At 43.4% G+C, this 17,295-nt stretch overlaps 1 protein-coding gene across 1 annotated transcript in view; it reads left to right on the plus strand.

The window, feature by feature from the left end:
• Positions 1-17,295, plus strand: part of DNAH5 (dynein axonemal heavy chain 5) — a 5,853,083-nt gene that overhangs the window by 5,444,675 nt on the left and 391,113 nt on the right. Inside the window, exon 75 of the mRNA XM_085606747.1 lies at positions 7,654-7,869. Coding sequence (XP_085462873.1) covers positions 7,654-7,869 — 216 coding nt within the window. The remainder of the gene's footprint in view (positions 1-7,653; positions 7,870-17,295) is intronic.

A 17,295-nucleotide genomic window follows, 5' to 3' on the forward strand; every position in this document is an offset into this window, starting at 1 on the left:
GCTTGTGCGACATCAGGCAAAAGGTTTGTATCGGGATTCGTGGTGTTGGTGTGCAGTTTCTTGGTACGGGGCTGAGGGGGGTTCCGGGGGGGGGGCGGGGGCCTCATGATGGGTGGCTCCATAGCTTCTGTTGCCCTTCGGGTGTGGCCCTGGGCAGGTCTCCCTTTTGTGGTGCGGGCTGCCGTCCGACTTTACACCAGGTCAGAGCAGGTGTAGATTTCCTGGTGCTAACGCGCCTTATCACCTGTTTTGTGTTTTTATCGCCAATGTGGCTGGTTGTTGAGAATGTTTTGGTGTGATGTTGCCGCGGATTTTGGCACGGGAACGCCCACTCTGCATCACATTAGCGATAGTTACGCGGGTCCTCTGTGGCGATGTTTTTTGCGGCTGCTATCGCGGGCAAACTGGTGCTGTGGGCTGTTTACACCGGCTTGTGAATGGGGAGGTATTTTTATCGCAACTTTGGCTGCGATGAAGTGCCATTGACTCGGCGATCGTTTCTTGTGAATATGCCCCTAAATTTTCAAAGATTAATGCAATATGTATGATGACATATTTGTACAACAGGTTACCAAATTTAAAAAAAAAGATGTTTGATTGATTAATGCCTTTTGTTGAGTCATGTTTTGTTCTTTGTTTAATGCATGTTTTTGTTTAAAATTGTTGCAATACTTGAGGACTTGATAAGTAAGTGTACCCCCCTCCCCCCAATGAGGGACGACACAGTACAGAATGGATTGGATGTATTTAAATACTATTATGATGAATACTTCAAATGATCTATAAAATTTTGATTCTAGTACCCTGCTCCACAATCATGGAAACAGTGGAGTTTTATATGCGTCGACAAGTCAAAGACTTTTTATATGATTTTTTTTAAGGATTATTCAGTACCATGGATTACTTGCACCACTTTAGTAGCAATGGTCAGATGTGCAACTGTTTGACTAGTTATTGAATAATGAATAACCGGAAACATGTATTTTCCTAAGCTATAGGTCATTGCAGGAAAGAGACTTTCTTTATGTTTCTATACAATATGAGACAAAACATTTTTTTAGCCTGCCTTACATTAAAATATTCTAATACCTTTTTTTGCAAAAATAGAAACTGCTTTTTGGTGTGTTTAATTGCTCAGGACAAATCCTGCAATTACTCTTATTGTCTGCAATGAACAAAGATTCCAAGGATTTCATAGACATGGAACTCTTTAGTAACTTGCAATATATCTATAATGTACGTCAATGGGTAGTTTATCCTATATATAACATTGTCGCATTTTTTAGTATGGTTTTTATGGGGATTGTAATAACGGTTACTACACTTAATATGATGACCACTGCCCTCTATGTCTTTAAGAACACTGTTTCCAGTCCTTGAATCTTGTGTAATAGCATAATGTAATCAGAATGTTGTAGTGCTGTTTTGCTTTTATTGAACCAAATAGTTTAATAAGGGGTTGTGGTCAACAGCCGATGAAGTGAGACGTAGCATGAGGGAGCTCCCTGCCAGGCCCCTGCATCTGACCCTATCCTGTTGCTGATATTTTCCTCCGAGCGTCAGTAACTCCTACTTTGACTGCTGGGGATGTGTGGCGACCCCCACCCTGCTGCTATAAACCAGGTAAGGAGGCCTTTTGAGTTGGCCGTCCAACGCTACATTTAAGATGGCGGCTCACATCACTTATACACCAGTACCGTCCGACACCCTCTCCCTACCAGTGGAGGACTGCAGGGAGCGATGAAGGCCACCTAGGAGCATCATGGGTGCCTGGTGTTAGTTTAGTGTGGCTCGTGGAGGGCCACTTTGATGCTTGAATCCAGGCCCGGTTCTAGAGGGGGGGTCAGGCCCACCCAAATATGAGCTTGGCCCACCCAAACGTAAGCCATGGCCCTCGCAGTGACGGCGCAAAGGCCAATACAAAATGGCATCTTTAATTTAAAACGTTACACCTAACGTTGTTTTCCTTCCTGTTCTGGGAGTTGATTGATTTGGCCTGGGCTCTTTCTTACAGCCATCCCCAATCACCCAACTCCTTTTAGAAAGGTTGGCTGTGTTGTGGAAGAACTATAGGGGCATGGCGAAGGGGACAAATTCTTTATTTTTTACCGAGTAACTTTTGCCTACAGTCCTGCTGTGTGGATATTTCCTTTTCTGTTCAGCGCCGGAGAAAATAGATTTGTTTATTCCTATTCACCTTTCCCGACCCCTGCACCTGCATATCAGACCAGGCTGTGACACAAAGTTTGACTAATGGAGTAGGTAAGAGAATGTGTTACTATTTGTTTTTATTTTATAAATCTGCACAGGCCCAGAAAGGCACATACTTTGTGAATGCTTCATTTAAATAGTTTTTATCATTATCATGGCCATGGATGCAAGACAACAATTAAAATGTCCAGATAACTGGTGATTAATGATCCTGCTGAAGAGCAATCATTTGCCTGTTGGTAGTTTTCAAATGCAGATAAGCTGTATTTTATGTGGATAGCTCAGTTGGTTACTGCCTTTGTCACAAAGATTCTTGTGTAAAATGAGTTTGGGCTGATATAAATGTTTATTACTAAAGCCAATCCCCAACCACTGTGTTATGCTCTAAATCCTGAGATTGTGCTTCCCCAGCCCAAACCCTCTTAAAATATACTGCCCACGAGTATGAATGACGTGATTCCTTCACTTTGTAATCCTCATTGGCTTATGTTGCATTCCCTATAAGCTGATTTACATACTTGTATGATTTATTGTCTCTGTATAATGTGTGCATGGTGTAAAGCACTGTGACACCCTACACTGATATGAGTAGTGCTATACAACAAATGAAATGCATATGAGAGAGGCTACGGGGAGATGAATGGTACTGTTGGAGAGTGGTAGTAATGGTATCTGCGGGGAAAGAGGTAGTTGGTGGAGCGCCAAAAAAGACTTTCGCACTAGCGCTAAAGCCGGCCCAGTCATGGCCTTTCTGGTTTTATTTAATTAGCAGTCAGGTCATTAGGGCAACTGTGGAACATATTAAAGTGTATGCTAATTATATTTAGTGCTACAGTCAATGTTTTAAGTTTGAAGGTGATTTTATTAATGTTTTTTATGGGAATAAAGCAAGTGAAGCTGGATGGTGGCTGATATGGGGCTGGGGCCCAAGGTCAGTTGTGAGATAAGGTGCACACTTGAGGGATGGTAGAAAAGTTGATAATCAGGCCTGGAAGTACTTGTTTTGAAGCCTGGCTTGTTGGAATTTGAAGGTTTGCACTTAAGTCCAGACATTACTCTTACTTTCAAATAACTCTCCACATGCTCTGTATACACACAGAATCGATCCATTGTATCATGGTAACTGATTGCGAGTAGATATGATGTAATCTAGGGCTTGTAGGCTACCACAAGATGCGACAAATTGGGCCCACAGTGGCCCACCCAAATGCGTCCTTGGCCCACCCAAAAAAAACTTGCTGGGGCTGCTTGAATGCCCACCCCCACTGGGCGACTGCGAAGAGACTCAATCGTGGGCTGTGCGAGCTCTGGGACAGCGGCCTACTGCTTGTTTCCTGGCCGACTTCTGAAGACTGGTGTGGAGTACCCCCTGAAGTCCTTCGAGGCAGCTCATTCCGCATTGACCCAACTGGGAGCCCCTTATATTGATCAATCTTAGTTTTTTGATAGGCTGTCCCGGGTGTTGGCTCCTTTGGTGCCTCAAGCTCTTATTGTTGGTGGTGGTTTCAACTATGTGGCAAAAACAGAATTGGATCATTCGCATCCCCCACTCCGCGACTTCCCTACTGTACATTTGGCCTGAAAGTTTACTGCCTGGCAGGGCAACTGGGGTCTGGCTGATGGCTAGCAACATTGCCATCCCCTAGATAGGGACTGCTTCCACCCGGTCATGCATGCACTGTATGTGCACCTTGATTCCTTTGTATGCTCTCCTGATATTCCAGGGAACATTTCATCCATTGCATACCTCGCCCGCCCCATATTCGACCACAATCCCCTGTTGATGACATTGAAATGGGGGAGGTACGCTCCTGTATTTTTAGCTGGCATCTAATGACGGTGAGTCTGGAAGACCCTGCATTTTTCGAGACAGTTCGAAAGGGTATTGAGAATTACTTGGATGAGAACACTGGCTCTGCTTCCTTTCCACTTGTGGAATGCGAAGCCTTTAAGGTGGTTATTAATGGATGCTGTTTGTCGGAGTCTGCGGGGTTCCAGAAGAACCTGTTTCAGGACATTGTCATTCACAAGTGGCCCCTCAGGATTTTGAAGCACCCAGAAAGACCATACTTGCAGCAGGAATCATTGGACGCAAAAGAAAAAGTAGCGACACATATGGAGCATCTCTGCTTTTTCAATTCCAAAGCCTATAGGGTCAGGGCCCACGCCAGAGGGGACCAATCTGGCCCCTTATTGGCTTGGTTGGCTAATCCCTTTTGCCACGAATCGCTGATTTTTGGAGTTGATAATTTCAGATGGTACCCACTAATACACCCAAGGGGAGATAAATCTCTTTTGAAGAATATTATTCCCACTTGTAAGCAGCCCAGGCTGTGCCACTGGACTGCATCACTAATGACTGGTTGACAGCTTTACCACCTAGTGAACTCACCTGGGAGGTAGTGGACGCAATGGGGGAGGATATCACGGAGGATGAGATCTGGGCTGAAGTCCGAAGCATGGCCCGTGGGAAGGTCCTGGGGACAGATAGCCTTGCAGTGCAGTTTTATGCTGCATATCTTGACATTCTACCCCCAGTATGCACTGTCCACCGTGACGTTGCCCCCCACCCTGCGAGAAGCCCGTATTGTGCCTTTGCTCATGCAGGGGAATGCCTGCCACAGATGTGACTTCCTATTAGCCCCTGTCAATGTTAAATGTTGACCATAAGATTCTTAGCGGTGTGCTGGTGTACTATTTACTTCCCTTTATGCCTGGATAAATTCACAGTCCAGGGGTCAAATAATTAGCCTTTTTCTGACTAGTTGCACCTTTTTAAGCACTATATATATGCAGTTGCAAACAAACAAACAGGTCCTGATGAAAGCTAGGGACTAATTGTCCCCAGAGCTGAAACATGTCGACCACAAAACAGGCAGTGATTTATGAAACTGCCTCGATGCACTGTTTTTAATCAAGGAGTATATCAGACACCAGAATAAAAATACTTTGTTCTGCTATACCTCCTGTTTTACATTCACTCACTCACTTTGCACTGCACTCTTTCTCTTTTTTCCCACTTCACACTACTAGACAGAACTTGTCTGAGTCTAGATACATCTGTAATTTTTCCTAGGTCTTATTTCTAGACCCCCCTCCTGACGAATTCCACTGATTAATCCCTCTATGATAAAGAGGGCATGTGGATGGAAGGATGGAAACCCAGATGATAAGTTTGATCAAGTTCTTGTGTTTGATGGGATTCCAACCACTCAGAAGGGTTCTTTCATGCTTTATCTAGTAATCCTCTTATAGTAGTAGGTGTATGGTAGTCTCTCCATTTTGGACTTTGTTAAAAAGAGTAGTGGTTGCATAGACCTTTGGGTTTCTTTGTTTAATATATTTGTCGAGCTTGGGGACTGAACCCTCATAAGGCCGTTAATTCCCTTAGACCCTAAACTTGAGTGTTAGTGATTTACTGCTATATGGTACTCAGACAGCGGCTGTACACACGATCTTGGATAGGCGTGGCGTAGATCCTAGGCTCCTCCATAGTTGCCGCTTTTTGTGTGACACCTCTAACGCGCCCCTCCTGGTCTCGGGATTGTATATTGCGCTCCAGGAGTATATCTGTTGCCCCCGTGCGGTACTGCCTGATCGTTGGGAGGGAGACATGGAGGTGCCCTTGACAGACAGGGACTGGGCTAAAGTGAGGTAGATGGCACCTAAGATTTCCCGGAATGCACAGTTTAGACTAATACATTTCTATGTTCTTTACCAGGCTTAGGTTACACCCCTGAAACTTAGGGGCAGATTCACAAGCCCCGTACAACACTCTTACGCTGCCGTTGCGTCATTTTTGTGATGCAGCAGCGGCGTAAACAATGCGCACTATGCGACATATTTACAACGTGATGCATCTAGTGAGATGCGTCATGTTGTAAAGCCCTGCGCTTCATTATACCTGCATCAGGTATAATGTATGCAGGGTGGGCGTTACGTTGCAAGGAAGCCCCGTAAAAGTGACGCACTGAAATCTGCAAGATTTCACTGAGTCACTTTTACGTCCCAGCTGCGTCAAATCCTTACGCCTGCTTGAAGCAGGCGTAAGGAGTGATGCAGCATATAAGGTATAGGGCTCCCCTGAGCAGTGCTGGAGTTGCGTCCCGCTTGCAACACAACTCCAGAACTGCGTTACACTTACGGCGACAGATGCGTTACTCATCTGTCTATTCTTGTGCCACGGTGCGCCGCATTGTAAATGCGACGCATCCATGGTGGCGCAAGGGGATTTCTGAGTCACGCAAAATAACTGGCGCATCCCTGCTAATATGCAGGGATGCGCCAGTTATTGTAAATCTGGCCCTTAGTGTTTATTTTCCACCGACCCCTCACTGTTGTGTTACTGTAGGTGATCTCCTCCACAGACTCTGGGGGTGTCCTCAGTTGTTCATTTTTTTGACTGAAGTTGTTAAACTTTTAGGAGGGGCTACATATCTTGCTCTTACTTCTGAGCCCTTGTTTTCCCTCCTGGGCCCCTATCCTCGCCCTGCCAAATATATATTCACCTTCCGGTTCATTGAACTAGCTTTGGTGTTGGCTAACCATAGAATTACTGTGCTTTGGCAGCATGCTGAGGGTCCCCATTTGAAGGGCTTAAGAGCAGACGTATTGCGTGAGGCTACGTTGGAAGAAATTACTTTGCTTCCCAAAGTGCACCAAGGTAGAGGACCCATAGAGTTTGCAAGAGCGTGGGACACTATATTGGCTGACTTTCAGGGGGATGAGAATGAGAGTGATGGTGATGTTACTGACGGAGTTGTTCCCGATCCCTATTGCATCCCTAATGCGCTGCAACACCCTGCGCGTCACACTTGGATTTTACCACCCCTATTGTCTACCGGCTCCAACCAGGATTTATGACGCCGTAGCCGAGAGTTGCTTAATATTGCATTGATCTTTGGAATCCTTTCGGGGGGGAGGTGGAGGCTATGGGCTTGGGGGAGGTGGAGGCTATGGGCTAGGTCGAGGATGAATGGATGTTTTGTTTACTGGTTGTTCGGTTTGGTTCAACAGCCCTATTTGTGTTCACTATAGTTGATTCCCACTGGTGCTTGACTACATTGTTGGATATGTTCTGTTTACATTTTTCTTGTCACGTTACCTTATATCCTTTTCTTTGTCACAATGACCTGAGACCTACATAACGAATGCTATGCTAGGACTGGTTTCCATTGTGTATGGACTTTTTTTCTCTCGACTGTATGAACAACAGTGCTAATGTTTTATGTTTATGTCAATCTGTTTTAAAAAAAAGGAACTAAATAGATTATTAAACGGAAAATTCGAATGTGAAGGTGAAATATGGCTGGAATTCTGCATTACAAGAGTAACACATAGTCGCCAGATTCCACCAATTCAGCGGGCAGAATGAACATTCCACCCACCCCTATTAAAAACATTTTGGCTGTGGATGACAGTTTGTTGTGTTTGGTTTTGCAGAGCCTGCCAGCTTATGATACCCCAGAAGTGTTTGGGCTGCATCCAAATGCTGATATCACCTACCAAAGCAAGCTCGCCAAGGATGTATTGGACACGATCCTTAGCATTCAGCCAAAAGACAGCTCCAGTGGAGGAGGTGAAACACGCGAGGCTGTGGTTACAAGGCTGGCCGATGATATGCTGGAGAAGCTTCCCCCTGACTACATACCATTTGAGGTTGGTCATGAATTGATGAACTGTTGAAAAAGATTAATGTAATCAGCAATTTTATATTTTATTATTCAATTTCCACTTTATATAATGGCCAAGCTCCAGAAAAGCTTTCTTTTTCAGTTTATGGGAAAAGAAGACACATGCTTGTTGACTGTAGCCTTGAAAGTTCCCTTCCTGGATTGTCACACAAACATTGACTTTTAGAGCATGCAACATTGTGACTCTAAGGCCCAGATTAACTGTCCTTGACACAATGGCTCTGTATGTTACAAATTGCAGCACTGCACTGTAATAAGGATATAAAATAGAACAGTTCCGGGTTTAGCAAGAGTCACCTGCTGATAAAGAAATTGGGGCACTCGCACCAAATCTGTCTGTCCAGTCTGATGCTGAACATTGGACGATGGCACAGAGGCGAGCCAAAACTGTCTAGCATAGGATTTGTAGTTAAATTCCCGAAGTAGACAAGTAAGTAGTAATCAGATGGGTACGATATGTGCATTTGTGTAAAGCTCAAGTTACATAGGTATATGAGGTGATACTCTGTTTTAACCCTTGCTTGTGTCCGGTATCACTAGGCATTGTGATTTAAGGCAAAGCAAGATTACACTACTTTAGTATGTCTAGCTTTGCACCAAAACCTAGGAATTTCAAATTATTGCAGGGGTCCTTGTTATTTACATTGATTTACCCACAGCTTATCTGTGTGGGACTGTTTGTGTTGTTTATATTTGTTAATATATCTGTGTTTGGTCAAATTACCTTCACCGTATACATTGTCTGACATGTATTTCTAACTTTTTATTAGACTCCACACTGTATTTACTTCCTTTCGCTCTGCATGTTAACCCTGCCCTCTTTCTTGTTAACCCTCTTTTGCCAGCCTACTGGCTGCTTTGTTTCACTTGGTAACTATCACCATGGATCAGTTAAAAACTTTTGGCTTCTCCGACAAATAATTTGCCATCGTAGTAGGCACTAGTAATTCATTTAGTAACATCTCTAAATCAACTATTCAAGACAATGATGACACAACCAAATTGGCCACTCTCAAAAAGAAAAGAAAAAGAATTAAAGCACATGGGACATTTATGTTAGAGTACCTGAAAGCGGGAGGTATACCCCAGGGACTTAGAGTCCGTACTATTCCAGGACTATTTGTACAATTTAGACAATTCCTAGAGAAATGGAGCATGATAGCTGATAGATGCTCCAGAGACCTCAAGATACTCATCTTAGAAACTGCGAAAGAACTAGTATCTACATTGAAGAACAAGTTAGCTGAGTTAGAGGACAAAATAAGAAAATCTAATGTTTTTGAAGAAGCAAAGAAGAAATTAGAAGAAGCAGATAAAGAACTAGCTTCCTTTACAGATTACTTGATTAAACGTAAAACAGAGAAATTAAATAAAGACGAATGCTACAACTCTCTGGAAAAAACATATCCGTATTTGAGAGAGAACGTTTACAAACACCCTAGTGTGAGACTCGCAGAGGCAGACAGAGAGTGCGGTTCCAACCGCAGACCAGGGGCAACTATCAGAACCAATATTATCAACCGAACAACCAGCAAATGTTGGAATCCCGCAACAGACAATACTGGAGACAAGGGATGTAATTCCCATTTTCAATTTATCATGCACTATTTTAGACACCTCTTGTATGACTTTACTCTCGAAGGGTTTAATATATGTACCCCACATCAATGTCAACATGTTTGAGCTTTATCAAGACATTTTGTCCTTTTTTCGTAAGATCAGATTGAAAAAGTTTTTTGACATTGAGGAGCAACCTTCCACCATGTTGCCCAACAGGTCATGACTATCTATTCAATCTACATTTACACCTTCCTTTGACCAGGTGGGTCTAGAAGTGGTGGTAGTCAAACATACTGTCCTCAATCGTTTAGACCAAGCCATGCGATTCATTCCCAAACCTATCTACAATCTTGATAAACAAGAGTTTGTGTCTCTCCAAGCTTTTACCCATGACAAAACTGTTACCATTAAGAATTGTGACAGAGGGGGAGGTATTGTAGTTATCGATACCAGTATCTATATGGACAAAAAATGTTGAACCAGTTAAGTGATCAGGACTTTTATGCTAAAATAACCAATAATCCTTCCTGAAAAGTAGCTCAAAAAATCAAATCACTTACAGCGACAGCATTCAATGCGGTTGACATCAGCAGAAAAGAAAAGGAATATTTAAACAGTTCGGAAGGGAAGATGCCTTGCATCTATGGTGTCCTCAAGATTCACAAAAACATTCGGGACCCCCCCTATCACCCCATTGTATCTACAATTGGATCGGTCACGGAACCCCTCTCTAAGTACATTGACAGTCTGATTCGATCACAAATCTCTAAAATTCCATCTTACATCGAAGATACAAGAGATATGATTAATAAAGTTGAGAATCTTCCTTTTAAACAGCACAGCAACATCTTAGTGACTTTGGACATTGAATCCCTATAATGTAACATTTCACAGAGGAAAGCAATAGAGGCAGTCTCATGGTTTATCGATATATTCAATGTCCAAGTCCTAAATATTTTCTTTTAGACGGCCTCGAAATTGTTTTGACAGAAAACACGTTTGGATTTGGTTACACCCTTTTCAAACAAATTAGGGTGTAAGCATGGGAGCATCAGTGGCACCATCAGTAGCAAATATCTACATGGCTCTATTCAAAACCAAATTTATCCATAATGATATTGCCCCATTTTTTGAGTCAGTCTTACATTGGTCCAGATATATAGACAATATCTTTTTTATCTGGACTGACATTGAAGAACATCTCCAAGAATTCCTGAAATGGCTTAATCTAGCAGACACTAATCTGCGATTTACTGCGCAAACTAGCCAGCAACAAGTTGAATTCTTAGATATTTTGATTAGGTATAACTCTGGCGTACTTGAAGTAGACCTTTACGTCAAGCCCACTGCCAGAAACATGCTTTTACATTTTAACAGCTATCACCCACGAGCTCAAAAGCAGAGTATCCCATTCGGACAATTTTTGTGATTGCGGCGCAATTGCACAAATTTGTCCGATTTCGATATACAAGCTACAGCTATGAAAGCTAAATGCATAGCTAGAGGATACCCTCATCACCTTGTCAGAGAATCTTACAAAAGGGCTAGATTTTATGACAGAGATCATTTATTGAAATCCAGTAATCGCCCCAAATCGACGCAACCTGTGTGCGTCACAAAACATTCCACCATGAACGAGAAGATCAAACAGATCATTAATTCAAATTGGCACATACTGAATAGTGATCCAGATCAACAACTTAAACTTGCAAAACCTTTGTTTGCTCATCGTCGCTCCAGGAACATCAAGGACATTATTGTCCATTTGCGATTCGCCACAGACTCCTCCTTTGCTCAGAAATCCTTAGATGGCATTTTACCAGTACTAGGAACTTTCAAATGCTTTTTACAAAGAGCAGTGCACCTGAACAGAAAGCCTTAAGTCTCTTTATAGTTTCTTTTAGTCCTTTATTGTCAATTCAATTTATTCATGATTTTTTTAAGTAGCAGCAGCCAACGTGTTTCGTTCCTTATGGCAAACTGCCATGAGAACTTCTTCAGGGCTTTAAGAATAAGTTTAACTTGTAGCATGCACTAGTTGCTTTCATTCCCTTGTAAATAAAGTTGTAACTGTTATTTCGATACCAGTGTAACTCGAGAGAATCACAATCCATGAAGCAAAGAATAATCAGAAATATACAGAGATATGTAAGCGGGATGGTACCCCTAGCCCCAATTAGGACCCGGCCACTGTGCAGCGCCTTAATAAGCAGTTCATGGAGTATCACCAAGCAACGTCCGACAGCAAATGTTCCCGCAAAAAAAAAGTGTGGTTTAAACAGCAAATTACCCTGCGAAAATGGCACACAGTTCAACAATCATTATCGCACAATAAGAACAACCACACCAAATATTTGCACTTAGCATAAAAGGTCACTTTATTAGGCCAGGCAACATAAATTAGAATCTTGCTACAATAAACATTCTTGGAACAAAAACCCCATTGTCATTACTCTTGAAACTTTTTGCTATCCAACCAAATATTCCCCACAAGACTTCTCATCAAAAATACCCCATGAAATGCACAATGCCAATCAACCTTTCCAATGCCCCTCCCCCACCCCAGAGGGAAGGATAAGCCCGCTCCAGACCATCCAACCCCCAAGAAAAACGCCCCCAAAGGAAAATCAGCGAACCAGGAAAATGCTACCTGACCTAACATGACTTATATATATATATATTTAAAAAAAATATATATATATATTTTTAATTTTTTTTATTTATTGTATTCTTATAGGGAGGGTGGGTGGGTCACAAAAACAACAGCCTCCCAATCTCCTCAAAGAAAAAAACACCGTTTTCCCTAACTGCTGCCTGCTCTGCTCGTGCTGCTAACCCCGCCCCCTGCCTGCCTAGAGCCCTCACGCGCTGTGTGGACTGTTCCACCGTGTGAAATTTCCCAAGGGGACAGCTGCTCGTGCACCGGTCCCCTTGGGACCCCATCGCGCAATAAGAACAACCACACCAAATATTTGCACTTAGCATAAAAGGTCACTTTATTAGGCCAGGCAACATAAATTTGAATCTTGCTACAATAAACATTCTTGGAACAAAAACCCCATTGTCAATACTCTTGAAACATTTTGCTATCCAACCAAATATTCCCCACAAAACTTCTCATCAAAAATACCCCATGAAATGCACAATCCCAATCAACCTTTCCAACACCCCTCCCCCACCTCAGAGCGAAGGATAAGCCCGCTCCAGACCATCCAACCCCCAAGAAAAAACGCCACCCAGGAAAACCAGAGAGTTTTCATGGTCCCCCCCCCCCTTTAAACAAAAATTATGTTTGCTGCCACAACCTTAGTGGATATTAAAAGAACACCAAAGATTCTCACCCCAAAAATCCGCCAATAGATCTCTCAACTCCATTAAATAGTATGCCTGGCCCATTTGTGACAAGTGCACCCCGTCTCCCCTGAAAAGATGATATTCCGCACCTGTGATATTATCATGAGCTAAAAACTTTATCCCCATTGCAGAACAAAAAATTTAAATTTCCCGATTGAGTTTCCTGCGAGCCCTTTCCATCGCCGTGTGGTTGCGAGCTCCCCTCCAATGGTGCCTGTAAATAAATTCAGTCCAAGCCAGAGCTGTACCTACCCAGTTATTCTTGAGCACCGCCAAGTCCACTTTCATTTTCTTCAAAAGGGATAAACCGGACAGTGCCACAAGATCATTTTCCCCCAAATGGATTATTAATAAATCAGGGAAACCTCTAGCAGAAGACAGCTCAGAGAGCATAGGAAATAAATCATCCCACTTCATCCCCCGCCATACAACTTCATGTCCCTTGCTAGGCAAACCAAGAGCTCGGCCATAAATCTGCTGTTGGGCGAAGCTGGCTGACCACTTTACAAACGAATGGCCCACTATCCATGTCCGCCTCTTTGATGATAATGAACTTTTAACACGACCTAGCGAGAAAAAACCAAAATTAGTCCACATAGTAAATAACATCTCATTTCCTTACATAACGTGTGCAGCAATCAGATTTCCATCTTCCAATCTTTTTAATGTCATCCAAACCCCAACCCAATCTGTAGGCTTCAGTCACTGCTCCTATCCGAAAAGAGTGAGTCCCAAAAAGTGCAGGGTTTTTTCCCAACAATGACAAAGTTTTACGTAAAACTGCCAATAGTTGTCCACTAGTAATTTTACTCCCATTCTTGTGAATTAATATGTCCCCATGTTGTAGGCCTAAGGAAACAAAAAATGACTCCCAATCCTTCACTGGACAACAATCCTGCACTCCGCTACCCTTTAAAAAGATACAAGTGCCTCTACCCAGCTGATCAGTTTTTGACTTCCTCAAAAGAATCCTAACCTTCCCACCTTGCACTTGAATATCCTCTACCTGCATGCCCTTCTGATCCCGCAGACCTAACAACTCGGAAACTCTAAAAGCTCCAAAAAACAGCCAAATCATACAAAGTCTAAAACGTGAAACCTCCCACAAATCATAACAGCACACTGTTAACTGCTTTAAAATTTGTTGCAAAATGTGAAAAGTGATTGGCTCACATAACTCCGAAGTAGAAGAACGTTCCCTCCCCAGACCCTTCAACATACACCTTAATAAAACATCCCCCATAAACTCCTGTCCCCACCACAACTGACTATAAAACGAAATGCCGGCCAATTTTCCTGAGATTGTTGTATGAGATAACCCCAAATTGACCAAATGCAAAACAAACCGTAACATAACCTCTCTGATACCCTCTGTAGAAAGAACCATTTTGTGAAATTTAACATAACTTAAAAACTCTAACCAGGCCTGATGATAACTGCGTCTAGTAGAAGGGGCTATAGAATTTTCCACCAGATCAACGATTCTCATTCCCCCAACGCCCAGATGTCTTTCGGGATCGAAGATTTGCAGCCATCCGCCCCCGGCACCAAACTGTGAAATTTCTGCCAATTGAATCGAGACAGAGCATCCGCAATTGAGTTATGAATACCTGGAATGTGTCTCGCTCGAAACACAATGTTTAATCTGAGACTTTGCAGCATAAAAACACGCAACAGGTGTAATACACGCACTTCTTTTGCCTTTTGCTTGTTAATTAGCTCCACAACAGCCATATTGTCAGTATGAAAAAGAACATTCCTATCCTTAAACTCCTCCCCCCAAACTAAAACAGCCACTATGAGAGGGAACAATTCAAGAAAGGCTATGCTTTTACCCTGTTGTAGCCAATGTGGAGGCCATTTTTCCGCACACCAACGACCCTCCCAAAAAATGCCGAAGCAATGCGCTCCAGAAGCGTCTGAAAAAATCTGAAAATGCCAGATGGTGTCATCCTCCACAAAATATAGAGAGACTCCATTAAAATCCTTCAAAAATTGCAGCCAAATTAGTAAATCCTCCTTAATCTGCTTGGTGAGCCTAATCCTGTGATGAGGAAGAAATGCCCCAGACATCGCCATCCCCAAGCGTCTACAGAAGGTCCTGCCAGCACGCACCACGCGGCAAGCGAAATTCAAATAGCCCAAAAGACGCTGAACCTGCCTGAGCTGAACTTTTTTCTTGTCAATGATCTCCAATAAAAATTACCTAATCTCAGTCACTTTAGCCGCCGGCAACCTAGCCATCATAAGTTCCGTGTCAATTTCAATACCTAAGAATGTAAGTTTGGTACCTGGACCCTCAGTTTTTTCCCGAGCCAAAGGAACGCCAAACTCCTCAGCCAATTGTTGGAAAATGTTCAGGCATCTGTGGCACTGATGTGACTGAGCTTTGCCAATAAACAAGAAATCATCTAAATAGTGACATACCTGTTTGTGACCACTTTTTTCCGAAAAACACCACTGGAGAAAAGTACTGAACTTTTCGAAGAGTGCACATGACACCGAACAACCCATTGGGAGGACTCTGTCTATGTAAAAAGAATCATTGAAAAACATGCCCAATAGCTCAAAATCTGATGGGTGAATGGGCAGTAAGCGAAACGCTGACTGGATATCACATTTAGCCAGCTCCGCACCACTCCCAGTTGTGCGTGCCATCCTCAGGGCCTCATCAACAGATGTATAAGACACATTGGAGTCTGACAGGGAAATGAAATCATTAATAGACTGGCCCTCCGGCCACGATAAGTGATGGATTAGTCTAAATTCACCTGCCAATTTTTGGGGAACCAAACCCAATGGAGATATCATCAAATTCTTCAAAGGACAGTGCTTAAATGGACCTGCTATCCTGCCCTCCTGTATCTCCAAATCCAATTTCTTCTGCACCACTTGAGGCAACTCCTTCGCCGATTTTAAATTGTCAGACCATGTATTATAACGGGGACCCTGATAACCTATCTTAAAACCCTCCTTGAAACCCCAATAGAGTTTTGAAGCTGATTCCGTATCAGGATACCTTTCCAACCACTGTGTCATGACCGATAACTTAATTGGGGTATGAGCCCTTTGAGATAAACTGCGGAAAAGCTCCCCTACCTCTTGGTGATTTTCCCTGATCCCCAAACCTTTGGTTGGCAAAACACTGAATGATGGCATGTTTCCCACCACACTGAGAACATTCGTGCTTAAACCTGCAAAATTGCCTGATGCAGGAACCTTGATTAAAGTTCCAACAGGATCCCGTAACTGGTAGTTGTCCTCTTCCCACAACACCCGCCCCAAATTGGGCGGGGCGAGGCAGAAAGGTGCGATAAGTAATTGGGAGCCCGCTTGCAGTATGCGTTGTCGCAGGCGTCTGAGACGAAGACATCCACTGAAGCCACAGTTCCTGATCCACATCCCCCCAAGGCTTATCATGGAAAAGACTTACTCTAGCCCTAAACTCCTCATCATAGTTGAGCCATGCGAACCCCCCGGACTGTAAATGTGCTTTGCGTATGATATCAATTTACTTAAACATTGCAACAGCCCTGTCCTGATGTTTTTCACAATAGACGGTAGCATAAATTAAAAATGCTGCCGTCCAATTTTTGATATTTTTTGGGACCCTAGGACGCCTCCAAAGCTCCCACTCTTCTTCCTTGGACCCCTCCTTTGCTTGAATATCCCTATGAAGGAGCTTGAATACGTCTACAAATTCGTGGTCCCAAATCCTCTTCTTAGTTTTCTCAGCCAAATGCGTACCCAGGGGCATGGACAAACCCATGTAAGGTAATTTTTTAAGCATGGGGTGAACGGTACCTGAAACTTGCCCAGATGAGGATTCAGACCCATCCAAGACCTGTTTATCAGTGCTAACCTGTTTATCAATGCTTGTCGCCTTATTTGATCCCACAGCACCTGAACCCACTCCCACCTGTTCTGCAGATTTACCAAACGCCTCCCCCTTCCATCACTGAGTCATCACCCACCCCCACTGAACATACACTAGGTTTGTCTGTCAAAGGTTGCGGCCACGAAGACCACCACTGAGGCCTACCTGATGTCAATTGAGTAGCCCGCTTCTGGAACTCCTGAGGATCCTCTCGCCGTTGTTGCCCCCGAAGCCGTTCCTGCTACGCTGTCTTGCCCGCTCGTGACCTCTGAAAAATACTAGCAACAACAGTTGACCCCGACCCCTTTGTAACCGCTACTTGCTCTTGACGCATAGCTCTTGCATCAAAAATCCCTTCATCAAATAGAAAACCTTCATGTATATTTTCGTCCACCAAACCTTGACCAGCATATTCATCAGGTATGACCAAATCATTATTACTCCCACTCGGCATTTCCCCGTCTCCCACCCCGCCATCATAACAATCCCAATTGGTCACAGCAAAATCCGCCTTTGATCCGCTCTGTGACGCTACACCCTTACCAACAGCCGCGCCATGCTTCGCCTTCTTGTACTTGGACACGCCCGCCGCCATCTGCG

This window comes from Triturus cristatus, chromosome 5_2, assembly GCF_964204655.1.
Source record: "Triturus cristatus chromosome 5_2, aTriCri1.1, whole genome shotgun sequence".
Classification (NCBI taxonomy): domain Eukaryota; kingdom Metazoa; phylum Chordata; class Amphibia; order Caudata; family Salamandridae; genus Triturus; species Triturus cristatus.